This window comes from Gobio gobio, assembly GCF_949357685.1.
Source record: "Gobio gobio genome assembly, chromosome: 22".
In the NCBI taxonomy this organism is placed as follows: domain Eukaryota; kingdom Metazoa; phylum Chordata; class Actinopteri; order Cypriniformes; family Gobionidae; genus Gobio; species Gobio gobio.
This window is the reverse complement of record NC_137118.1, coordinates 13511450-13531986: the sequence shown is the minus strand read 5'-3', so window position 1 is coordinate 13531986 and position 20537 is coordinate 13511450. Positions and strand designations below refer to the sequence as shown.

Below are 20537 nucleotides of genomic sequence, written 5' to 3'. Positions count from 1 at the left end.
CCGCGAACATGAAAAACAGCCTGCGGCAACACTGTTGAAGTAGCCCGACTTGGCAACACTGGGGTGCGCGCATGTGGGCAGATCCTGTAGCAAAAGGGGTGGTAGCCATGGTAGCGGGAGAGATTGACAGTTGCCCAAGCCAATCACTTGTTTCGTCCGGGACGAAAATAATGAGCGGTGTTTATTGCAGATTAAAAAGTCTAGAGTCACTCGATTTTTATACTCTCTTTTTCAGAGTACTTACATTTTAATGATGTATTGACATATAAAGAAAGTTTAAACAAACCCTACCTTTAAGACCTGCTCCTTTAAAATAATGTTAAAACTCCGGCCCACCAGGAATGTCACTTGGCCCAAAGCTGGAGCTGGGCCTGCTCATAACCCAACTCTTGAGAAGGCAAATAATCTAAAAGGCTTTCACACTCTGCTGAAAAATCAAAACAAGTATAAAAATGGTAGGATCTGATACGGAAATATTCTGTTTAAATGCTTGTCCAGTAAGAGACCTGACTCGCTGAAAAGCCTGTTTGGTGTTCAGGTTTGCAAAGTCCTGCTCCAATTTGTTTTTATCCTTTTAATAAGTTGACATGTAGTTGCAATGTCTGTTCGAAGACCATCAATATTAACAACCCATTCTCACTCCCAAGGCGTTAAAATCCGAAGCATGGTCAAGTGCCTTCCGCGTTACAACGAAGACGCTAAAGGTGCACCCAAGGGGTCACTATATCGACGCGCTGGGTGCTCCATTCATTTCAGTTGTTTACCCAATGCGTCAGATTTTATTCTTTGCTTTTGTAAAAGCAGACATGATTTTATTAATATTTGATTAATATATAAAGGTTACTTTTATATTTTGGAGCAGCTAACCCAACTCCTACACTAAACCTACCCACTTCTAAACAATATAAAACACGCAACAGGCATATACAAGTACAGTCACAGGTATTTATTGCAAAAACGGACCAAAAACAGTATAAAAGTATTAACTCATGTTGCATTCCAAGTCTTCTGCAGTCACAAGATGTCTTTATGTAAAGAACAGAGTTTATCTTAATGTTTTAATCGCTGAAATGATGATCCCGTTGCTCAGTGAACGCACACAGTCATATCTCATTCAAATAATACACACAACTCTTGAGCATGACGCAATCGGTCACAAGACACACGAGAGCCAATTACATTTTACAATCAAAGCTGACGTAATGACGCAATTGGTCTCGACACATACGAGAGCCAATGCAATTTCACTATGAAAACTGACGTAACGGGCGGCAATATTTGAAATGTAATGTGTTCGTGATCTTCGGCGGATGGAGACGCTGATCTCTTTTGGGGATTTCCTTCACACAAATCAATCGTTTGGCCTCGGAACACTTGGAATATTTGTACTTTTTGAATAAATTGTGCATGCAGTCGTATCTGCCTGTTATATCTGTGTTTTATATACCACAAAAATGGGTAGGTTTAGCGATGGGATGGGGTTGGGTTACATGCTAAAACGTGTCTAGATAGTGTAAATAAAATGATGCTGGCTGATTCAATTGAGAATCACACTCCAACATGTCATAATGGAAAAATCATAACCCAATATATGATCATCATGACGATAACATTCCCATGCCCAACGCGTCTATGTATGACGCCAAAGGTTTCTCATTAAAATTAATGGAGCACCCAGCGCATCGATATAGTGACGCCTAGGGGTACCTTTAGCGTCTTTATTGTGACGCGGAAAGCAATTGACCATGCTTCGGATTTTGACGCCTTGGGAGTGAGAACGGGTTGATATTAAAGGGTTACTTCTCCGATTAGCATCAGGCTTTGTATCAGTAGAAACCCGGTAGTATATTCGAATGATCGTGCTCGCCCCAAACCGAGTGTTTTCAATGAATTCCTATGAAAGTTAAGCTTCCATAGGCATGACCTGAAAACGCGCCAGACTGGACACGCACCGTGAATGACTGTGTGGCCGTGAATGAATGCGGCTGTGCTCATTTTAGTTTCGGTTTAGAATAAGGGCCTATTCAGGGGCGGGTTGCTTGAATTGTGGGTTCATTAGCCTATTATTCTTAATGAGAATTTCTGTATTCTTAAACACAACAACAAAACGGTACAATGACAAACTCACTTAAATAGGCGCGTTTCGCTTTGAAACCAAATTTTCCGCGAGCATCTTTTCTTCTTTTCTGTCAGCGGTTTGCTCTCATGATGAATGAAATCTGACCCCTGCTGCGTTTGTGCTGCGACTCTCATTTGGCTCATGCTGTATTAGTTAGATACGTTCAGTTTTTAATTGTATTGTCTGTTCTCTAACTGAACTAAATTATTGTATTACTATAAAAATTAAAATGACGGTGGGGGCGGTGCCGTGGTGGGCAAGGGATGTAACCATTAGGCGTGGCTTGGGAGTGGCCTCGTAGGGCAGCGAAGCAAGTGCATTCTGGGAGTTGTTGTCTTTCATCCACATGAGCCAAAAATATATTTTCTAAGTCTAGAAGGCACCAACTAATATAATAATAATTTCACATTTCTACGACATAAATGACCCAACTTATATACACATTCATCTTTTCTAGCAGTGAATATCCCTTTAAAGGAACTGTATGTTAGAAATGTATTTCAATTAATCATAAAATCGCCCTGATATGTCACTAGACATTAAGAAATCATGTTAATTTCAAATTATCATCCGGGTTGCCAGCTATGCTCTAGTTACCACAGCTGCAACTACAAACTTTTTGGATAAAAAATTAAACTTTACGAAACCTAAAAGACCTAAAGAACAAACAAAAAAAAAACTTGCTGTGAATGACTTGCCAATTGCCATTGGAAGCTCCTTGTAATAGCCTACGTTCCTGCTGGATCCTTTAGCCTATCTGGCAACCTCGAGTCAGGGCGAGGGGAGAGGGGATACACCGCTCTACAGTAATTTGAAAGTGATTGCAGTACCAGTTTTGGCCACAATCTTACATACATTTCCTTTAAGTGTTGGCAGATATTAAGCAGAGAGTCTATTAATATTCTAATTGGAGTTAGTTGACATGTAGTTTCAATACTTTTTGATGGTATTGTATGTTTTGCTTTAAAAATGCATTCTGTCAGAATACACGGCTAATTTTGAATGGCCAAAACCAATGGTGCAGATGTTCTTGTAGATGAATTGGTGTGATGGACCAATTTTCTCCCAAAGCATTCAGGTTTCATAGTTTCACCAAATCCAATATATAACCAATGCAATCTCATTCTCTGGGTTCTGCAGGGTTGAGGCCATGCAGCGCAGACACACCACCCTGAGAGAGAAAGGCCGCAGGCAGGCCGTCCGTGGCCCCGCGTACATGTTCAGCGAGAGAGGCACCAGCCTGACCGAAGAGGAGGAGCGTTTCCTAGATGCCGCAGAGTACGGAAACATCCCTGTGGTCCGTAAGATGCTTGAAGAATCCAAGACGCTGAATGTAAACTGTGTGGACTACATGGGCCAGAATGGATTGCAGCTTGCTGTTGGAAACGAGCACTTGGAGGTCACAGAACTGTTGCTGAAGAAAGAGGGGCTGGCGCGAGTGGGTGATGCCCTGCTTTTAGCCATTAGCAAGGGCTACGTGCGGATAGTGGAGGCCATCCTGGCCCATCCGGCATTCGAGGGCGGCCTCCGTCTGACTCTGAGCCCCCTGGAGCAAGAGCTACGAGATGACGACTTCTACGCTTACGATGAGGACGGGACTCGCTTCTCCCAGGACATCACACCTATGATTCTAGCGGCCCACTGTAAGGAGTACGAGATTGTGCACATCTTGTTACTCAAGGGGGCTCGCATTGAGAAACCCCATGACTATTTCTGCAAGTGTGGGGAGTGTGTGGAGAAACAGAAGCAGGATTCTTTCAGCCACTCGCGATCAAGGATGAACGCCTATAAAGGCCTCGCCAGCGCTGCCTATCTGTCACTGTCTAGTGAAGACCCTGTGCTCACTGCCCTGGAGCTCAGCAATGAGCTAGCACAACTCGCCAACATTGAGACTGAGTTTAAGGTGAGGAGGCGCACACTTACACCATATCCAGGGGTCACTCAGATGCAGAATTTTTAGATGTGGATGTGTAGGGGTTTGTGATGGAGTGTGATGGATTGTGATGGAGTACGCAGAGCGTATGGAAGAACATTTTCCTCACATATACGGAAAAAAAGTACATTTTTACAAAATCATAATTATGATATAATTTTAATCACAAGTCACAAGACTATGACAAAAAGTCATAATAATAATAATAATTTTTATCTCATAAAGTTCAACTGTTTATGCCATAATTGACATTTTATTTTATAATGTTAACTTATATGTTATAATTGTTTTGTATGTCATAATTTTGATGTTTTACTCTTTTTATCTCAAAATTCTACTTAATTTTTTTATTTTAAAGCTGTCACTGTCACTGTCCTGGACTCTCTTTTAGAGTAATGCCATAAAATAATATGTTTATTTATTAAAAACTAGGGCAGTTAATAGAATAATATAGTGATTTATCATGTGATCTCCAACTAGAATGATTATAAAAATAAACAATATCAAATTTGGTAAATGTTTTAAAAATGATTAAATGATTAAAATTTATTTGAAAGAAATATGGATTCAATAAGTAGGCTACATTATGGTTTCATGATGATCCCCTAAAATAAAAAATAGGGCAGTTGTATGTTTTCACATATACAGTACCATTTATACTGTTTGAGAAAACTGCATTGTTTCTAAAATTGATTGATTGATTGATATATTGATGGATGGATGGATGGATGGACGGACAGACGGACAAAATTCACAGTCATCCCCCTCATGATGTGGCTACAGTGAGTTGAATCACTGCTATGAAACATCATGTACTTCGTGGATAGTACAAACTCCTTTTAGGTGGTCTCATGATTATTTCAAAGCACATTTTAAACAGCTTCTCAGTTAATTTAGGAAGTGTCCAATCGTGAAGAGTGTGCTCATGGCCCTGTAATGAGCTGCGTCTCTCTGAGAGAAACGTCAATGCTCATTCCAGCTCATAGACCAGCAGAATATTCCACACGAAAACCAATTTCCCACCCTTGAGATTACCCTCATTATAAATTAGAAGCTTTTCGATGACAGTTTCTGGTTCAGTAGAATCTCAGTTCACAACATTTTTCCAAAAGAAACCGTTCCTCCAGAGAGCTTCATGCGCTTCGGCGATGTGTGTTGCTTTATATTTAAATATGTACGGGAGAAGTTCTTCACTGGAAGTCACTCTGGGGAAATATCTAATCAGGAGTTCTCAAATCCAGACAGTTTTTCCCCTTATTGTGGTTAGCGAGCTATTAATTGAAACTGCTCCATCGAGAGCTTCCAGTAATCACCCCGTTATTATTCTCTCATCACCGTTTTTCTCTACAGATGATCACTTTCGACAGTTGTAATGGTGTGTCAGTGATTCTGCTTCTGCAATTCCACATCAAATGTTTGTTCTCGTAAAACAATGTGATGCTATAATTAGCAGGATGGGCTTCTCTTGGGTGCCCTCCATTAGGTACATTTCTGTTTGAGAAAGTCCGATGCAAACATCAATCAGACTTCCATTTAGAGGTGCGCCATGGGATTTTCACGAATGTTCAGGTGTTGCTCACATCCATGTCTTGTATAGCGGAGCGTTCACTGTTTGCTAGATGCAATTTGCATCCCAGTCGGAGTGAATTCTTTTTTACAAGTGATTAATAGCCCGTCTGAAGTCATAATACTGTGGCTCTGTTTTGTTTTAGAATGACTACAGGAAACTCTCCATGCAGTGTAAGGACTTTGTGGTTGGTGTTCTGGATCTCTGCAGAAATACGGAGGAAGTGGAGGCCATTCTGAATGGAGATGTAGACCTGAGCCCCCCGAGCGAACACCACCGGCCCTGCCTTAGCCGGGTCAAACTGGCCATTAAGTACGAAGTGAAAAGGGTACTGGGAAATTACTTATAGGCTAAAGTGGAATATTTTCCCAAGTGCTTGCAAGGCAATGTCTAATTCAATGATATTCCTACAGTTTGTGGCTCATCCAAACTGCCAGCAGCAGTTACTGACGCTGTGGTACGAGAATCTATCAGGCCTTAGGCAAACGTCAATTGGTGTGAAATGTTGGACAGTGCTGGGAGTGATGGTGGGCTTGCCATTTCTGGCTATTGCATATTGGATTATGCCCTGCAGCAAGGTACATCATCATCATGTAGATTCAGTTCATCTAATAACATTGGGAAGGCTTCCTCTTTCTTCTATTGTTACATATATTTCTTCATTCGATCTTTTCTCCAGGTGGGCCAGGTTCTCCGCAGTCCCTTTATGAAGTTTGTAGCTCACGCAGTCTCATTCACCCTCTTCCTGGGTCTTCTGGTTCTCAATGCCTCTGACCGTTTCTCAGGAGTCAAAAATCTTCCTAACGAAACCATCACTGATCATCCACGGCAAATCTTTCGCATCAAAACCACTCAGTTCTCTTGGACAGAGATGTTAATAATGAAGTGGGTACTAGGTGAGTATCAGTCAAAAGCATGACCTTCAGGTCGTTGTTAGATCATAGATAATCATGGGTCAATATTATATATACACTGATCAGGCATAACATTATGACAGGTGAAGTGAATAACACTGATTATCTCTTCATCACGGCACCTGTTAGTGGGTGGGATATATTAGGTATAAGTGAACATTTTGTCCTCAAAGTTGAAAAATGGGCAAACGTAAGGATTTGAGCAAATTTTTGGCCAAATTGTGATGGCTAGGCGACTGAGTCAGAGCATCTCCAAAACTGCAGCTCTTGTGGGGTGTTCCCGGTCTGCAGTGGTCAGTATTAGGACTGCACGATTAATCGAAATCGAAGTGCAATCGCGATTTGGGTTATGTGCGATTATGAAAGCGCAAAGGCTGCAATTTTAATGAAATAAATAAATGCCCAGCGTGTTATGCTGCGTTCACACCAAACGCGAATAGAGCTTCTGGTGCGAGTGATTTCAATGTTAAGTCAATGGAAAGGCGTGTTGATCCGCGGCGTGGAAGGCGCGTTTCGCGCGGCGCGAAGCACGCGAATCCGCCTCATTCGCGCGTCCAGTTCGCACGAATGACGTGAATTGGACGCGAATTGAGCGTCTTGTGGGATACGCACGTTACACGCGAGTGGTGCTTTTGTGCATTCACACGTTTGAAGCGAATTCGCGTCTGACGCCCGAGTTTAAAAATTTGAACTTTGCCGTCAATTCGCGCCGCGTTAACCAATCAGGAGCCTGCTCGCCACGGTCACGTGGTAAAGTGACGTGATGAGAAACCCTGCATCATTTAAAAATACTACTATTGTGTCATAAAATGTAGTTTTACGACTTTTTCAGGGGAGATTGTAGTTGTTTAAAGCTCAAATCTGTGGTTTATTTATAAAGAGAGCGCTTATTTAAAAAAATAATCTTGTGTTTTTGGAGTTGTGAGATCCAGGCAATCAACGGAAAATCAAAGCTCATAACCCCGGCGAGAGCAGCCTTTCCTCGGCTAGTCCTTCTGACGTTTGCCGCTGGCTTTGATGACCTGTAGTGGTGCATCTTGTGTAGATCTAACGGGCGAACTGAGAGCAAAGAGAAGTTTCATAACTTTATTTTTTAAGGATATTTAAATATACATGCAGTGACGATAATGTAGGAGTCGTCTGGACCACATTTGTGTGGCTATTAATGCTTAATATATATTTTTAATGAAAATGAAAAGAGGCAGAGTGGTGTTTTATGACATATTTCTCCTGGAGCGCCTTGAACGCGCGTCTATTTCGCTTCAAACGCTCGATTTCTACGCGCGTCCAATTCGCTGCGGACGCGTGAATGGATTCAGAATGTTCACGCGTCAAACTAGACGCGGTAGACGCGATTTTGACGCTCTATTCGCGTTTGGTGTGAACGCAGCATTAGTGAAGAGCGGCTCTGTGATCAGTAAGCGCTGCGCTGCGAGCACTGCGAGTTTGAGTCGCTTATTATTACGTGCGTTTGAAAAAACAACCCACGTCAAACATCTTTACAAACTAGTAATACGAAGCATTCATAAACCTTGCAAAATACAACGTATAATAACCGTTTTTAACTCACTTCATATCGTCAGTCGAGCTGATGTGGCTTCTTATCACAGAATGTCAATCAGCACTGCATACTTTATTATTATGATAATACCCGAGAAGGCTTGAAGAACTCAAATGCACCATATCTTGTCACAGAAGTATTATCTTCATGTTTAATTAGTCAAAGCGTTTCTACCTTTGTTTACAGAGGATAGAAGCTACAGAGCAAGCTTCATATTAGGGATTTCAAAAAAACGGTTACTTTTCTGAGGCCTCTGTGGCGTTTCTGCTCTAGAGTGCCCTCTGGCTTCCAGTATGAATTCAACTTTTGGGTAGAAAATAAGAAAAATAATACTTCTAAATAAATTTATATGACAATCCATATGTTTTTCTTCAATGTACAATGTACACGTTTTAATCCCCACAGTGGATGCATAAGAGGCTCATATTTCATATTAAAGACAGACTTTGAATAGAAATTGATATCACAGATAAAAAGCACAGATTTGTATAATAATAATTTTTTTTTACAATAAAACCTTAGACCTTTCTAATGATTTTTAGTCATAGGCTGTCTGCATATAAACAGGTAACCCATAATTTTTATTGTAAAATAAGTTTTCTGTGAAATATAAATATTATTATTATTATTATTATATTGTTATATTTATTCTTAAATGCTCTATTTGTGTTATTTTTAAAGTAATATTTCTTATTTTTATTTAGAAATAATAATAATCATAATTATTAGTCATATTAATATATAAACAAAATGTTATATACTAGCTTTTCATTTGTAAAAATAAAATAATAATAATAAATCGCATTTTAAATCACAATTTTAACCAGAATAATTGCAATTAGATATTTTCCCCAAATCGTGCAGCCCTAGTCAGAATCTATCAAAAGTGGTGAACCGGTGACAGGGTCATTGGTGGCCAAGGCTCATTGATGCATGAATTGATGGCCGGGTGCGTGTGCGTCGATTACCTGGGGAACACATGGCACCAGAATGCACTATGGCAAGCCGGAGGAGGCAGTGCGATGCTTTGGGCAATGTTCTGCTGGGAAACCTTGGATCCTGCCATTCATGTGGATGTTACTTTGACAAATACCACCTACCTAAGCATTGTTGCAGACCATGTACACCGTTTCATGGAAACGATATTCCCTGCTGGCTGTGGCCTCTTTCAGCAAGATAATGTGCCCTGCCACAAAGCAAAAATGGTTCAGGAATTGTTTGAGGAGCACAACAACGAGACTGAGGTGTTGACTTGGCCTCCAAATTCCCCAGATCTCAATCCAATCGAGGATCTGTGGGATGTGCTGAACAAACAAGTCCGATCCACTACCTTGCAACTTACAGGACTTAAAGGATCTGCTGCTGAGATCTTAGTGCCAGATACCACAGCACACATTCAGGTGTCTAGTGGAGTCCATGCCTCGACGGGTCAGGACTGTTTTGGCAGCAAAATGGGGACAATATATAGTCATAATGTTATGCCTGATCTGTGTATTTATTAGTTATAATATTTTTTTCATATTTATTAAAATGTGATTTACAAATTTTGCTAAGGCTCTCCCTACTAAATGTTTCTGTCAGATCACCACCAAAAATAAACATGTAGGGCTTAAAAATAAACATGATGAAATTCCCTTGTGTCTTTGATTCCCCTGAACAGGAATGATCTGGACGGAGTGTAAGGAGGTTTGGGCTGAGGGGCCGCGCGAGTACATCATGCATTTGTGGAATGTTTTAGACTTCGGCATGCTGTCGGTCTTCGTGGCATCATTCACTGCAAGGCTTATGGCTTTCCTGCGAGCCTCCCATGCACAGCTGTATGTGGATTTGCATGTGACCAATGCAGACTTGATCAATGCCTCATTACCAGCAGATGTGGCCTACTTCACTTATGGTATGTCACGAAAATAATGTATATTCAGTACATAAAAATGTAATTAACTGTAACATACCAGTATAGCTAAAAGACCAGAAGTCCTGTTTCTGTTCTCAATGAAATTGGTAATGAAAGTTGTGCAGATTTTCTTCCAGCTGTCTGAAATGAAACAAAATGCTGCCATCAAGTGGTGACACCAAAAAGTGCTTTCTCTTTCTCAGCCAGGAACAGGTGGCTTCCCTCAGATCCTCAGCTCATCTCTGAGGGGTTGTACTCCATCGCTGTGGTGCTCAGTTTCTCTCGTATCGCCTACGTTCTGCCAGCCAACGAGAGTTTCGGACCCTTACAAATATCCCTTGGGCGCACTGTTAAAGATATTTTTAAATTCATGGTCATTTTCATCATGGTCTTCCTTGCCTTCATGATCGGCATGTTTAATTTGTATTCCTACTATTTAGGAGCAAAATACAACCCTGCTTTTACCACGTAAGTTTATAGAAGGATTAATAAAAATCATAATGAAAATTATTCGATTTTAGATTTACTAGTTAAAGCGATAGTTCACCAAACAAATGTAAATTCACTCACCCTCATGTTGTTACAAATTAAAAGCTTTTAGAAATGTCAACCGTGGAACAAAAAAGGAGATATTTTGTTGAATGTTCAGGCTGCTCTTTTGTGACCAAGCTAATAAATACATTTTAAAAAATCATAAAAGTACTATAAAATTAGTCTATATGACTTGTGCACTATGTTTTTTTTAATTAATGCTTTAATATTTAGCAAGGGTGCAAAAACAATTAAGTCCTATTTAAAAAAAACACTGTTTTTTTTTCTATTCATCAAAGAATCCTAAAACAAAGAGTATCACAGTTTCCATACAAATATTTAGCAGCACAATTGTTTTTAACATTGATAATAATAATATTTTTTTTCTTGAGCACCAAATCAGCATATTAGAATGATTTCTGAGGGATCATGTGACACTGGAATGTAATGATGCTGAAAATTCAAAATGATGATGATAAATCACATTTAAAAATATATTCAAATAGAAAACAGCCATCTTAAATTGTAATAATATTTCACAATATTACAGTTTTTACTGTATTTTCAATGAAATAAATGCACGTTTGGTCAGCATTAGAGACTTCTTAAAACAAATATTACAGACTCCAAACCTTTGGCACGGCTAGTGTATAATAGCTTTAATGTCTTAAATTTTGGTGTTTGAAAAGAGCAGCTCGTACAACATCTAAAAAATACCTGTTTTTGTGTTCCACCTATGAAAGATAGTCGTACAGGTTTTGAATAAATGTTAAATTATGACAATTTAAGAACTATTTGTGAATATTTCCTTGTCATTTTGCATGTATGTATCTGTTGCAGGGTAGAGGAAAGCTTTAAAACGCTGTTCTGGTCCATCTTCGGTTTATCTGAGGTGATCTCTGTGGTCTTGAAGTACGATCATAAGTTCATTGAGAACATTGGTTACGTGCTTTATGGGGTCTATAATGTCACAATGGTGGTGGTCCTGCTTAACATGCTCATAGCCATGATTAACCACTCATACCAGGAAATTGAGGTGAGACAAATGTATTTTGCAAACAAATAATAATACTTAAAATGATCATTTGTCATAATAGATGGTTATTTTGTGTTTGTGTGAGAACAGGAGGATTCTGATGTAGAATGGAAGTTTGCTCGTGCAAAGCTTTGGCTCTCCTATTTTGATGAAGGCAGCACTCTTCCACCCCCCTTTAATCTAATGCCCAGCCCCAAATCCTTCTATTACATGGCTCAGCGCACCAAAGCATGCCTAGTGAGCTTATGCAAGGCCAGGGTCCGTAGCAACAGCAGCCAGCAGGACATGGGAATGGCCAATTCACGGTCTAAGGTCAGAGATCAGCAAGGGCTTTCAGATTGTTCAAATACTGAGAGGGCCACTCTTAATTTTTTTATATCTTTACAGCTTCAACGGTTTCGACCTTACCATGCACAAGAGGGATTCACAGTTAGAAATCCCATCAAACACCCCACAAGATATCAGGTACTAATTGATTTTTTTTTATCCTAAAGTGTTCCTGTACAGGAATTGCCAGGCAAAACCTTATTTTGAACCTTCTCTCATAGAAAATTATGAAGCGCCTCATCAAGCGGTATGTCCTGAAAGCCCAAATTGACAGTGAAAGTGATGAGATCAATGAAGGTAAGATTTAACTTGTTTCTTCATCCATTAGTGTCTCTTGTGTGATTTACTTTTGCCCTAAAACATACACTATATTGCCAAAAATATTGGGACACCCCTCCAAATCAGTGGTAGGTAAAATCACAGAGCGGGGTCAGCGCATGCTGAGGCACACAGTGCGCAGAAGTCACCAACTTTCTGCAGAGTCAATAGCTACAGACCTCCAAACTTCGTGTGGCCTTCAGATTAGCTCAAGAACAGTGCGTAGAGAGCTTCATTGAATAGGTTTCCATGGCCGAGCAGCTGCATCCAAGCCTTACATCACCAAGTGTAATGCAAAGCGTCGGATGCAATGGTGCAAAGCACACCGCTACTGGACTCTAGAGCAGTGGAGACGTGTTCTCTGGAGTGACGAATCACACTTTTCTGTCTGGCAATCCGATAGACGAGTCTGGGTTTGGCGGTTGCCAGGAGAACAGTACGTGCCTGACTGCATTCTGCCTAGTGTAAAGTGTAAATTACGGTTTGGGGTTGTTTTTCTGGGATTGGGCTTGGCCCCTGTCAATCATAACTTCACACCCCCGTTTTGATAGCATCAAATAACTAACTAACTAAAACTAAACTTATTTAAAGAACGAACACTTGAACTTACATCAGCGTGATTAAAAACTGCCTAAAATGACAGAAACCATCTTTGGAAAAATGTATTTGAAGTGTGTTTTTATTGTTTAGTTTGTCTATGTCCCATTACATTTCGTGGAGAGGGCGGAGTTTATGACCTATACTGCATCCAGCCACCTGAGGGCGATCGAGACGCTTTGGCTTCACTTTTCAGGACTCGTGTTGCACACTTGGTTTTACCCATAGATTGTTAAAAAAATATGGACGTAGTGTCCGTGACATCACCCATACGACTCTGACGAGCCGTTTTAAAGCGCAAAGTAGGGACGAGCTGGCCGTTGCCATCTTGTCAGCGTGCGTCACTCCCTGATAATAGAAAATGGGCAAAGAGGCGGGACGTGGGTGGAGCTGAGGTGACGCAATGACTAACAGACAGCAGAAAAATGGCTATCCACCTGTCACTCAAAGTGGGGGGTTTTCTGGGGTTGGGCTTGGCCCCTGAGGAACTCTTAAAGGGTTAGTTCTCCCAAAAATGAAAATTCTGTCATTAATTACTTCCCCTCATGTCGTTCGACACCCGTAAGTTCATCTTCGGAACAGAAATTAAGATATTTTAGTTGAAATCTGATGGCTCTGAAAGGCCTCCATTGGCACAATGGCACTTTACACTCTCAAGACCCTTAAAAGGTACTAAAGACGTCGTTACAAAGTCCATCTCACTACAGTGGTTCTAAAATAACTTTATGAATCGGCGAGAATAGTTTTTGTGCGCAAAAAACCCCTAAATAACGACTTATATAGTGATGACGATTTCAAAACAAGGCATCATGAAGCTTCGAAGCGTTATGAATCAGTGAGCCGAATGATGATTCGGATCGCGTGTCAAACCGCCAAACTGCTGAAATTTGGCGATTCAAACCGCTGATTCGACTCGCTGATTCATAACGCTCCGAAGCTTCATGATGCCTTGTTTTGAAATCGTCATCACTATGTAAGTCGTTATTTAGGGGTTTTTTGCGCACAAAAACTATTCTCGCCGATTCATAAAGTTATTTTAGAACCACTGTAGTGAGATGGACTTTGTAACGACGTCTTTAGTACCTTTTAAGGGTCTTGAGAGTGTAAAGTGCATTGTGCCAATGGAGGCCTTTCAGAGCCATCAGATTTCAACTAAAATATCTTCATTTGTGTTCCGAAGATGAACGGAGGTCTTACGGGTGTCGAACAACATGAGGGTAAGTAATTAATGACAGAATTTTCATTTTTGGGTGAACTAACCCTTTAATGCTTCAGCATACCAAGACATTTTGGACAATTTTATGCTCCCAACTTTGTGGAAACAGTTTGGGAATGGCCCTGTTTATTTCACAAAACTGTTCCAACATGACTGCGCACCAGTGCACAAAGCAAGTGCTGCAAAGGGTGGGCCAACTCCATATTAAACCCTACGGATTAAGAATGGGATGTCATTAAAGTTCATGTGCGTGTAAAGGCAGGCATCCCAAAACTGTTGGCGATATAGTGCATTTTAGTGACTGGTGTTTTACATGCCAGATCACATGTCAAGCAATAAACCATAAAGTATAAAAGCATTCAAAGAAAAAAATAAAAACACTTTAATTTTCTCATAATGTATTGTAGCATCACCTCTTTTCCCACAGTGTCTGAAATGGTTTGATAAAGGATGCAGTCTCTCTAAGCCCCTCCTTTCTGAGAGCTACTCTGCTCTGATTGGTCAGATGGCCCAGTCTGTTGTGATGAGTCGTTTGCTTAGTGCACGTACAGTTACTTTTTTCAAGTAACTAGTAAAGCAACGCATTACTTTTAAATTTACAACAAAATATCTGAGTTACTTTTTCCAATATGTTTTCCCATTTATTGACTGACAGCTCTCTTGTCCCCATGTTGAGAAAAATCAGGAGTTGTTGTGTGTGAACATGATGGTTATTGTTGTTCTAGACTAAATGTGAGCATGCATTTACTCATCTCACTTGCACAAAAAAAGATTCCTTTAAAATGAACGAAACAAGTGAAATTAAAAATCAGAATACTACGCAAACCTCCAATAATGAAATGTTAAATAAAACTAATATTTTTTATGCATTTTAATTTACTTGCTGCTGGCCTTCGATGATTCAGTTAAAACATAAGCAAAAATGACTAGATTTTTTTTGTTTTTACTTGTGAAGTAAGTTCAACTTTCTTCTCCTGCATTATATTCTTCTGCAATCCAGAATGACAGCACAGCTGAAAGGTTTGTTTGAGCTTTGCCCTCTCCTCTACAGGAGTGAATTTGCATTTCCTTCAGCCTTATTATTTCAATTTTGGTGTGAAAGGGCCTTTACATTTGCCCCGAAAGGGAACTTTTTTGTTTAAAACAAAAAAACAAGCCCAGTCCAGGTGAGAAAAAGTAATGCAAAAGTAACATAATGCATTACTTTTATTAAAAAGTAACTAAGTAACGTAATTAGTTTTTAAAGATAATTAGTTTTTACTTTTTAAAGGAGTATCGCAATGTTGTAATGCATTACTTTTCAAAGTAACTTTCCCCAAAACTGGCCGATGGTTTTACCTTTAAACTGTAAAAAAAGATGGACGACGCACCTCCACTCTCTTCTATTGAAGTAAGTGAAGCCGCCAGTGTCCAAATATGGCGCTGACCTCTTGGATCAAGAGTCTGTGCAGTAGTGAACGCAAAGTGGAGCCGCGATATCAAGGTCCCGCCCACACTCCTGCCTAATCAACAACTTTTTGTGAAATAAACAGTTATGGAAATGTAGAAATTAAAGTTAAAGCTCCAATCTCCTCCCGAAGTTCCCAAAAAATGTCCGTTGGTGCCTCAGTTACTACTTCGCTCAGAGAAGCTGTCAATCTCAGCTGTCAATCATAACTTCAAACCCCAGTTTTTATAGCATCAAATAACTAACTAAAACTAAACTTATTTAAAGAACGAACACTTGAACTTACATCAGCGTGATTAAAAACTGCCTAAAATGACAGAAACCATCTTTGGAAAAATGTATTTGAAGTGTGTTTTTATTGTTTAGTTTGTCTATGTCCCATTACATTTCATGGAGAGGGCGGAGTTTATGACCTATACTGCATCCAGCCACCTGAGGGCGATCAAGACGCTTTGGCTTCACTTTTCAGGACTCGTGTTGCACACTTGGTTTTACCCATAGATTGTTAAAAAAATATGGACGTAGTGTCCGTGACATCTCCCATACGACTCTGAAGAGCCGTTTTAAAGCGCAAAGTAGGGACGAGCTGGCCGTTGCCATCTTGTCAGCGTGCGTCACTCCCGGATAATAGAAAATGGGCAAAGAAGCGGGACGTGGGTGGAGCTGAGGTGACGCAATGACTAACAGACAGCAGATAAATGGCTATCCACCTGTCACTCAAAGTGACCACGCCCTTAATTATGCAGGACTTTAAAGCTTTATATAATGTAAACAAATTAGTTATGAAAAAATTCACCCCCCTCACAGTTGTCATGAAGGGCAAAATTAGCCGTACAGACCAAAACCACAATTTGTACCAGGCTGTAAACATGTTTTTTTCTGCTGTAAAGTTGGGCATTTTAACATGGGGCTCAATGAGATTCTGCTCCCTTCTGGAGCCTGTCCCTAGTGGCCAGTCGATGAATTGCAGTTTAAGTCACTTCTGTATTGGCTTCAAGAGAAACTGCAGGAGGTTGCCGCTTGGTTTTACCGTATCAATTCCATGACGAGTGCTAGTCCTTTGGAAGTGCATGCAAAGTGGTTTTGCTTTCACAGGGCCGAAAACAGCGTCTTAAACAATTTCGACAACATGAACGAAACTCCTTAAGGCGTCAGCTACAACTACAGTGTTTGAGGGCGTATTACACTTGGTTCACGGTTGAAGATCATAGGGTGCATTATGCAAATATGTTACAAACCTACGTAGGTTCGTGCAGGAAGTAAGACTGGAATTACTGACGACTCGTTTCATGGAAATCGGACCAATCCGTTTCATGGAAATCGGACCAATCAGACCACAAGAGGCGTGATAAACGAGCACAATTCAAATGACTCTACGCAATTGGATAGTCCTTCAAACAATCAGATCACAAGAGGCGTGATCAACGGGAAATGACCCAGCGCTTCTCTATCCGTCATTGCATTAAACCCGCCAATAGCGCACCAGGTGGATAAGCCAGTCTGTGATTGGTTCCCGCAAAAGTGTAACAGAAGCAGTAGGAATTAATGTACAGGTTTCCAGACTGAGTTGCAGGGCGAAATCAAATCGCCGGCAGATCAGGCTGGGTTTACCCAATCTATTTATCAAGCACTTTGAGCATTGAAACCTTGCAAAGCTTTTAAATTCACAAACAGCATACATGAAAGATAATATACGAGAGAAAAAAACATAGTGGACCATAAATGTGATTTCTGAGCCCACTTTTTCTTGACCCTTGTTTTTTTTACATGCCTGTTCTCCACAGGTGAGTTGAAGGAAATCAAGCAGGACATTTCCAGCCTTCGCTATGAGCTCCTGGAGGAAAAGTCACAGGCCACTGAAGAACTTGCTGAACTGATCCAAGAGCTTGGAGACAAACTCAGCAAAGGAGCCAAGAGACCATGAAAAGTGAACTCTTGTGAATGTAGCTGAAAGTGTTCTAGGCCGAAACAGTAGCTTATTAAATACAGATTTGCAGAAATATTTAGTTTAGATACAAAAAATGTAAAGTCTCTTTATACTCTCAAGACATTAGTTTGTGAAGTAGGTAAGTTTTGTGACTGCTATTTGGGTGTAGGATGCAATTTAATAAAGCAATTCTAGTAACACGGGAGAGATGTAATGATATATAATAATACCAATAAATTCAGATGAATGTATGGTTACACTTTATTTTGATAGTCCACTTTAAACATTCTACTACCTATAAGTAACTTTGCAACTACATGTCAACTAACTGTCATTAGAGGATTAGTTGACTGTCAGTAGACTGGTAGGTTATGGTTAGGTGTTAGGGTTTGGGTTAGTAGAATAAGTTGAATTGTAGTTGCCAAGTTACTTATAGTCAGTAGAATGTCTGTTGGGGGACCAACAAAATAAAGTTTTAGTAAATATTAATCAGACAGTTTACAAATACTCTAATAACAATTAGTTGACATGTAGTTGCAAAGTTACTTATAGTTAGTAGAATGTCTAAAGTGGACTATCAAAATAAAGTGTTACCGAATGTATTACCACAATACCTATACCATTATTAACACGGAAACAATACAGCTAAATGTGTTAGTTTTGAACATTATGACATTAGTCCTGGTCCTGGTGTATCTGAGTGCTGCACATTATGGTCTTAGAGGCTTGACTTATGAGCTTATGATATAAATAAAAGTGTGTTATATAACAAAGACGTCCAAAATGTGCATGGGGAACTCCAGGACCTGGACAGAGATGCAAAAGCATTTTTCTTTGTTTTTATTTGATTAAAATCATATTTATACAACGACTACTGCATTGCAAGGTCAAAAATAGAACAATGTACAAGGGTACATTTCAAAAAACCTGTCAAGAACATGTCATAATTTACCCCAAACTCATGAGAAAGAAATACATAATTATATTTTGCCTGACGAGAATGAAAGCTTTTTTTAAAGGACTGTTAAAGTTGTGATAGTCTTTTTTTCACTATTGTTATGTATATCTGAGTGAAACAGCTTCTCAGACAGAAAAAAAAAAGGGCGGGACTTGATTTTATCCATGAAGGGGAATTAAGTGGATGGTTTAATGGTTGTGGTTTGCTCAGACCCGGCGCTACAAGGGGGCAAACGTGGGGACATACCCACTCACTCATCACCAAATCCCCCCCATCCCGGAACATAATGGCCCCCTCAAGAAATATGAATGGCCTCCGGGTCGTGTGTTCTGGGTTTGCTATTGGTGTGATGTGAGTGACAGGTTGTCCTGACCATGCAACAGTAAATGCGTCATCAGAGAAGAGAAGAGATGTATGTCAAAGCAAGAAGGAGAATTTATTTTGATTACAGATTACGAGGACACATTAATAATAATGATTTGCATGGATAGAAAGTCACGGATGCAAGTCATTTATAATAAATACTGCAATATTCCATAAAAAAATGTCAATTTTGATTTCATGGTGACTTCAAAAGGTTTAAAAAAAATTCTCATTTCTCAGGAAAATAATGTCACAATGCAAAATTATCGTAATGGTAGGCTTGGTTTTTATGTCAAATAGAACATGAAAACAACAGGCCTATGTGTGGTAGTACTGAACATTATTATAATGTATTTCCAATATAAAAAATAAAATTATATTGAAAGTTCCTGGTTGTTCTTACATTTGTTGATACAATAATTAAAGTACAAAGTGTAAATCAATTTTAATTTAATATTTGTAAAATATTGTAACATTTTCTCTGGTTGTTAAATATAGCAACAGCTTTTGAAACAAATAAAAAAATAAAAAAAAAATTACAAAATGCTTCTCACAATGACTGCATAATAAAAAACTGTCAGGATCCCAAGTCAATTTACTTTAAAGGTACAATACGTATGATTTTTGGATTAAAATATCCAAAAAACCCTACAACAATGCTACATATTTTGTTGACTTGTGTTTACATTATCCCAAATGTTGAAATCCAGAGAAATAAGCTATTTTAACCAGGACACTGACCGCATCCATGCGTCGCCTATCAATGACATCATACCTGCGTTACCCTCAATTTCCGAAGACACCAAAGACACTTTAATATATTATGTGTTTTTTTAGGTGAGCAACTGTTTGGATGCATTCATGGACAGAAAATGAATCATTGTTATACAGCTCAACACAGTCTAATAGTTTAAATCTCGTTCTCTTGATGAGTACAGCGAGTACCATGTTTTCCATTATTAGTTGTTAGTTGTTGTCTAATATCGATCTAGCTTACTGCAGTGTGCAACAAGTGTCTCATACACTCTAAAAAAAAAAGTTCTTTATGGCACCAAAAATGGTTCTTCGTCGTAATCATAGAGGAACCACTTGTAGTAGCCGCCGAGCGAACGCACCGAGTAGCATTACAACATAACTTTCAAGTTTCAACACACACAAATAATGTATCTAATATGATCAAACAGCGCTGCCTTATACATGCGCATGACCGGAAGAAGCAGAAGCATAATAAAAAAGCTCCGCGAAATCAAGGCGTCATCAAGCTACGGTCCTTTGTCTTGAATAATAAGCGACCTCTAGCGGCAAAAAATTATATTGTGGCTTTAAAAGAAGAAATTGGAACCTATATTTTGTTTGTTAAGCACATTGCTCTTCTACTCATTCTCGTTGTTGTGGCATTGTTGCATGACAATTAAGCGAAACTGCATTACAGTAATAAAGGAAATACATGATAAGGAAAATAATGTGAAACAATGGGATGAAACGTGACCTGTGGCCCGTTTCAATAAGGCGGTTTAAACTTGAACTCTTGAGTTGACTGACCCTGAGATGGGCAACTCTGAGTTTTGGGTTTCGGAACAGCTGAATTGAGGTAGTTCAATCAACTCTGAGTAGACTGACTCTGAGTTAAGCACATGCACCCCAACTATGAAAAGCCACGATCAATGGAGCTCCGAAATTATGAATCACCATGGCAACCATAGGCTAAATGTCTTACGGCGGACTCTCTAATGACGTCACCGGCGGCCATCTTGTCACAGGCAAGCTTTCTGGCGGGATCTATGGTAGGCTACCTGATGTAAGGTGAGTGATCGGCACAAATACAAATA

General features: G+C 39.7%; 1 protein-coding gene across 1 annotated transcript in view; it reads left to right on the top strand.

Annotated features, from left to right (window-relative positions):
* The window catches only part of trpc7a (transient receptor potential cation channel, subfamily C, member 7a), a 31399-nt gene extending 12303 nt beyond the window's left edge, over positions 1-19096 (top strand). Inside the window, exons 2-12 of the mRNA XM_079804360.1 lie at positions 3260-4022; positions 5765-5947; positions 6033-6197; positions 6299-6515; positions 9755-9988; positions 10192-10456; positions 11360-11555; positions 11646-11867; positions 11943-12020; positions 12104-12179; positions 17245-19096. Coding sequence (XP_079660486.1) covers positions 3260-4022; positions 5765-5947; positions 6033-6197; positions 6299-6515; positions 9755-9988; positions 10192-10456; positions 11360-11555; positions 11646-11867; positions 11943-12020; positions 12104-12179; positions 17245-17384 — 2539 coding nt within the window. The 3' untranslated portion in view covers positions 17385-19096. The remainder of the gene's footprint in view (positions 1-3259; positions 4023-5764; positions 5948-6032; positions 6198-6298; positions 6516-9754; positions 9989-10191; positions 10457-11359; positions 11556-11645; positions 11868-11942; positions 12021-12103; positions 12180-17244) is intronic.
* Positions 19097-20537: the final 1441 nt, after the last annotated feature.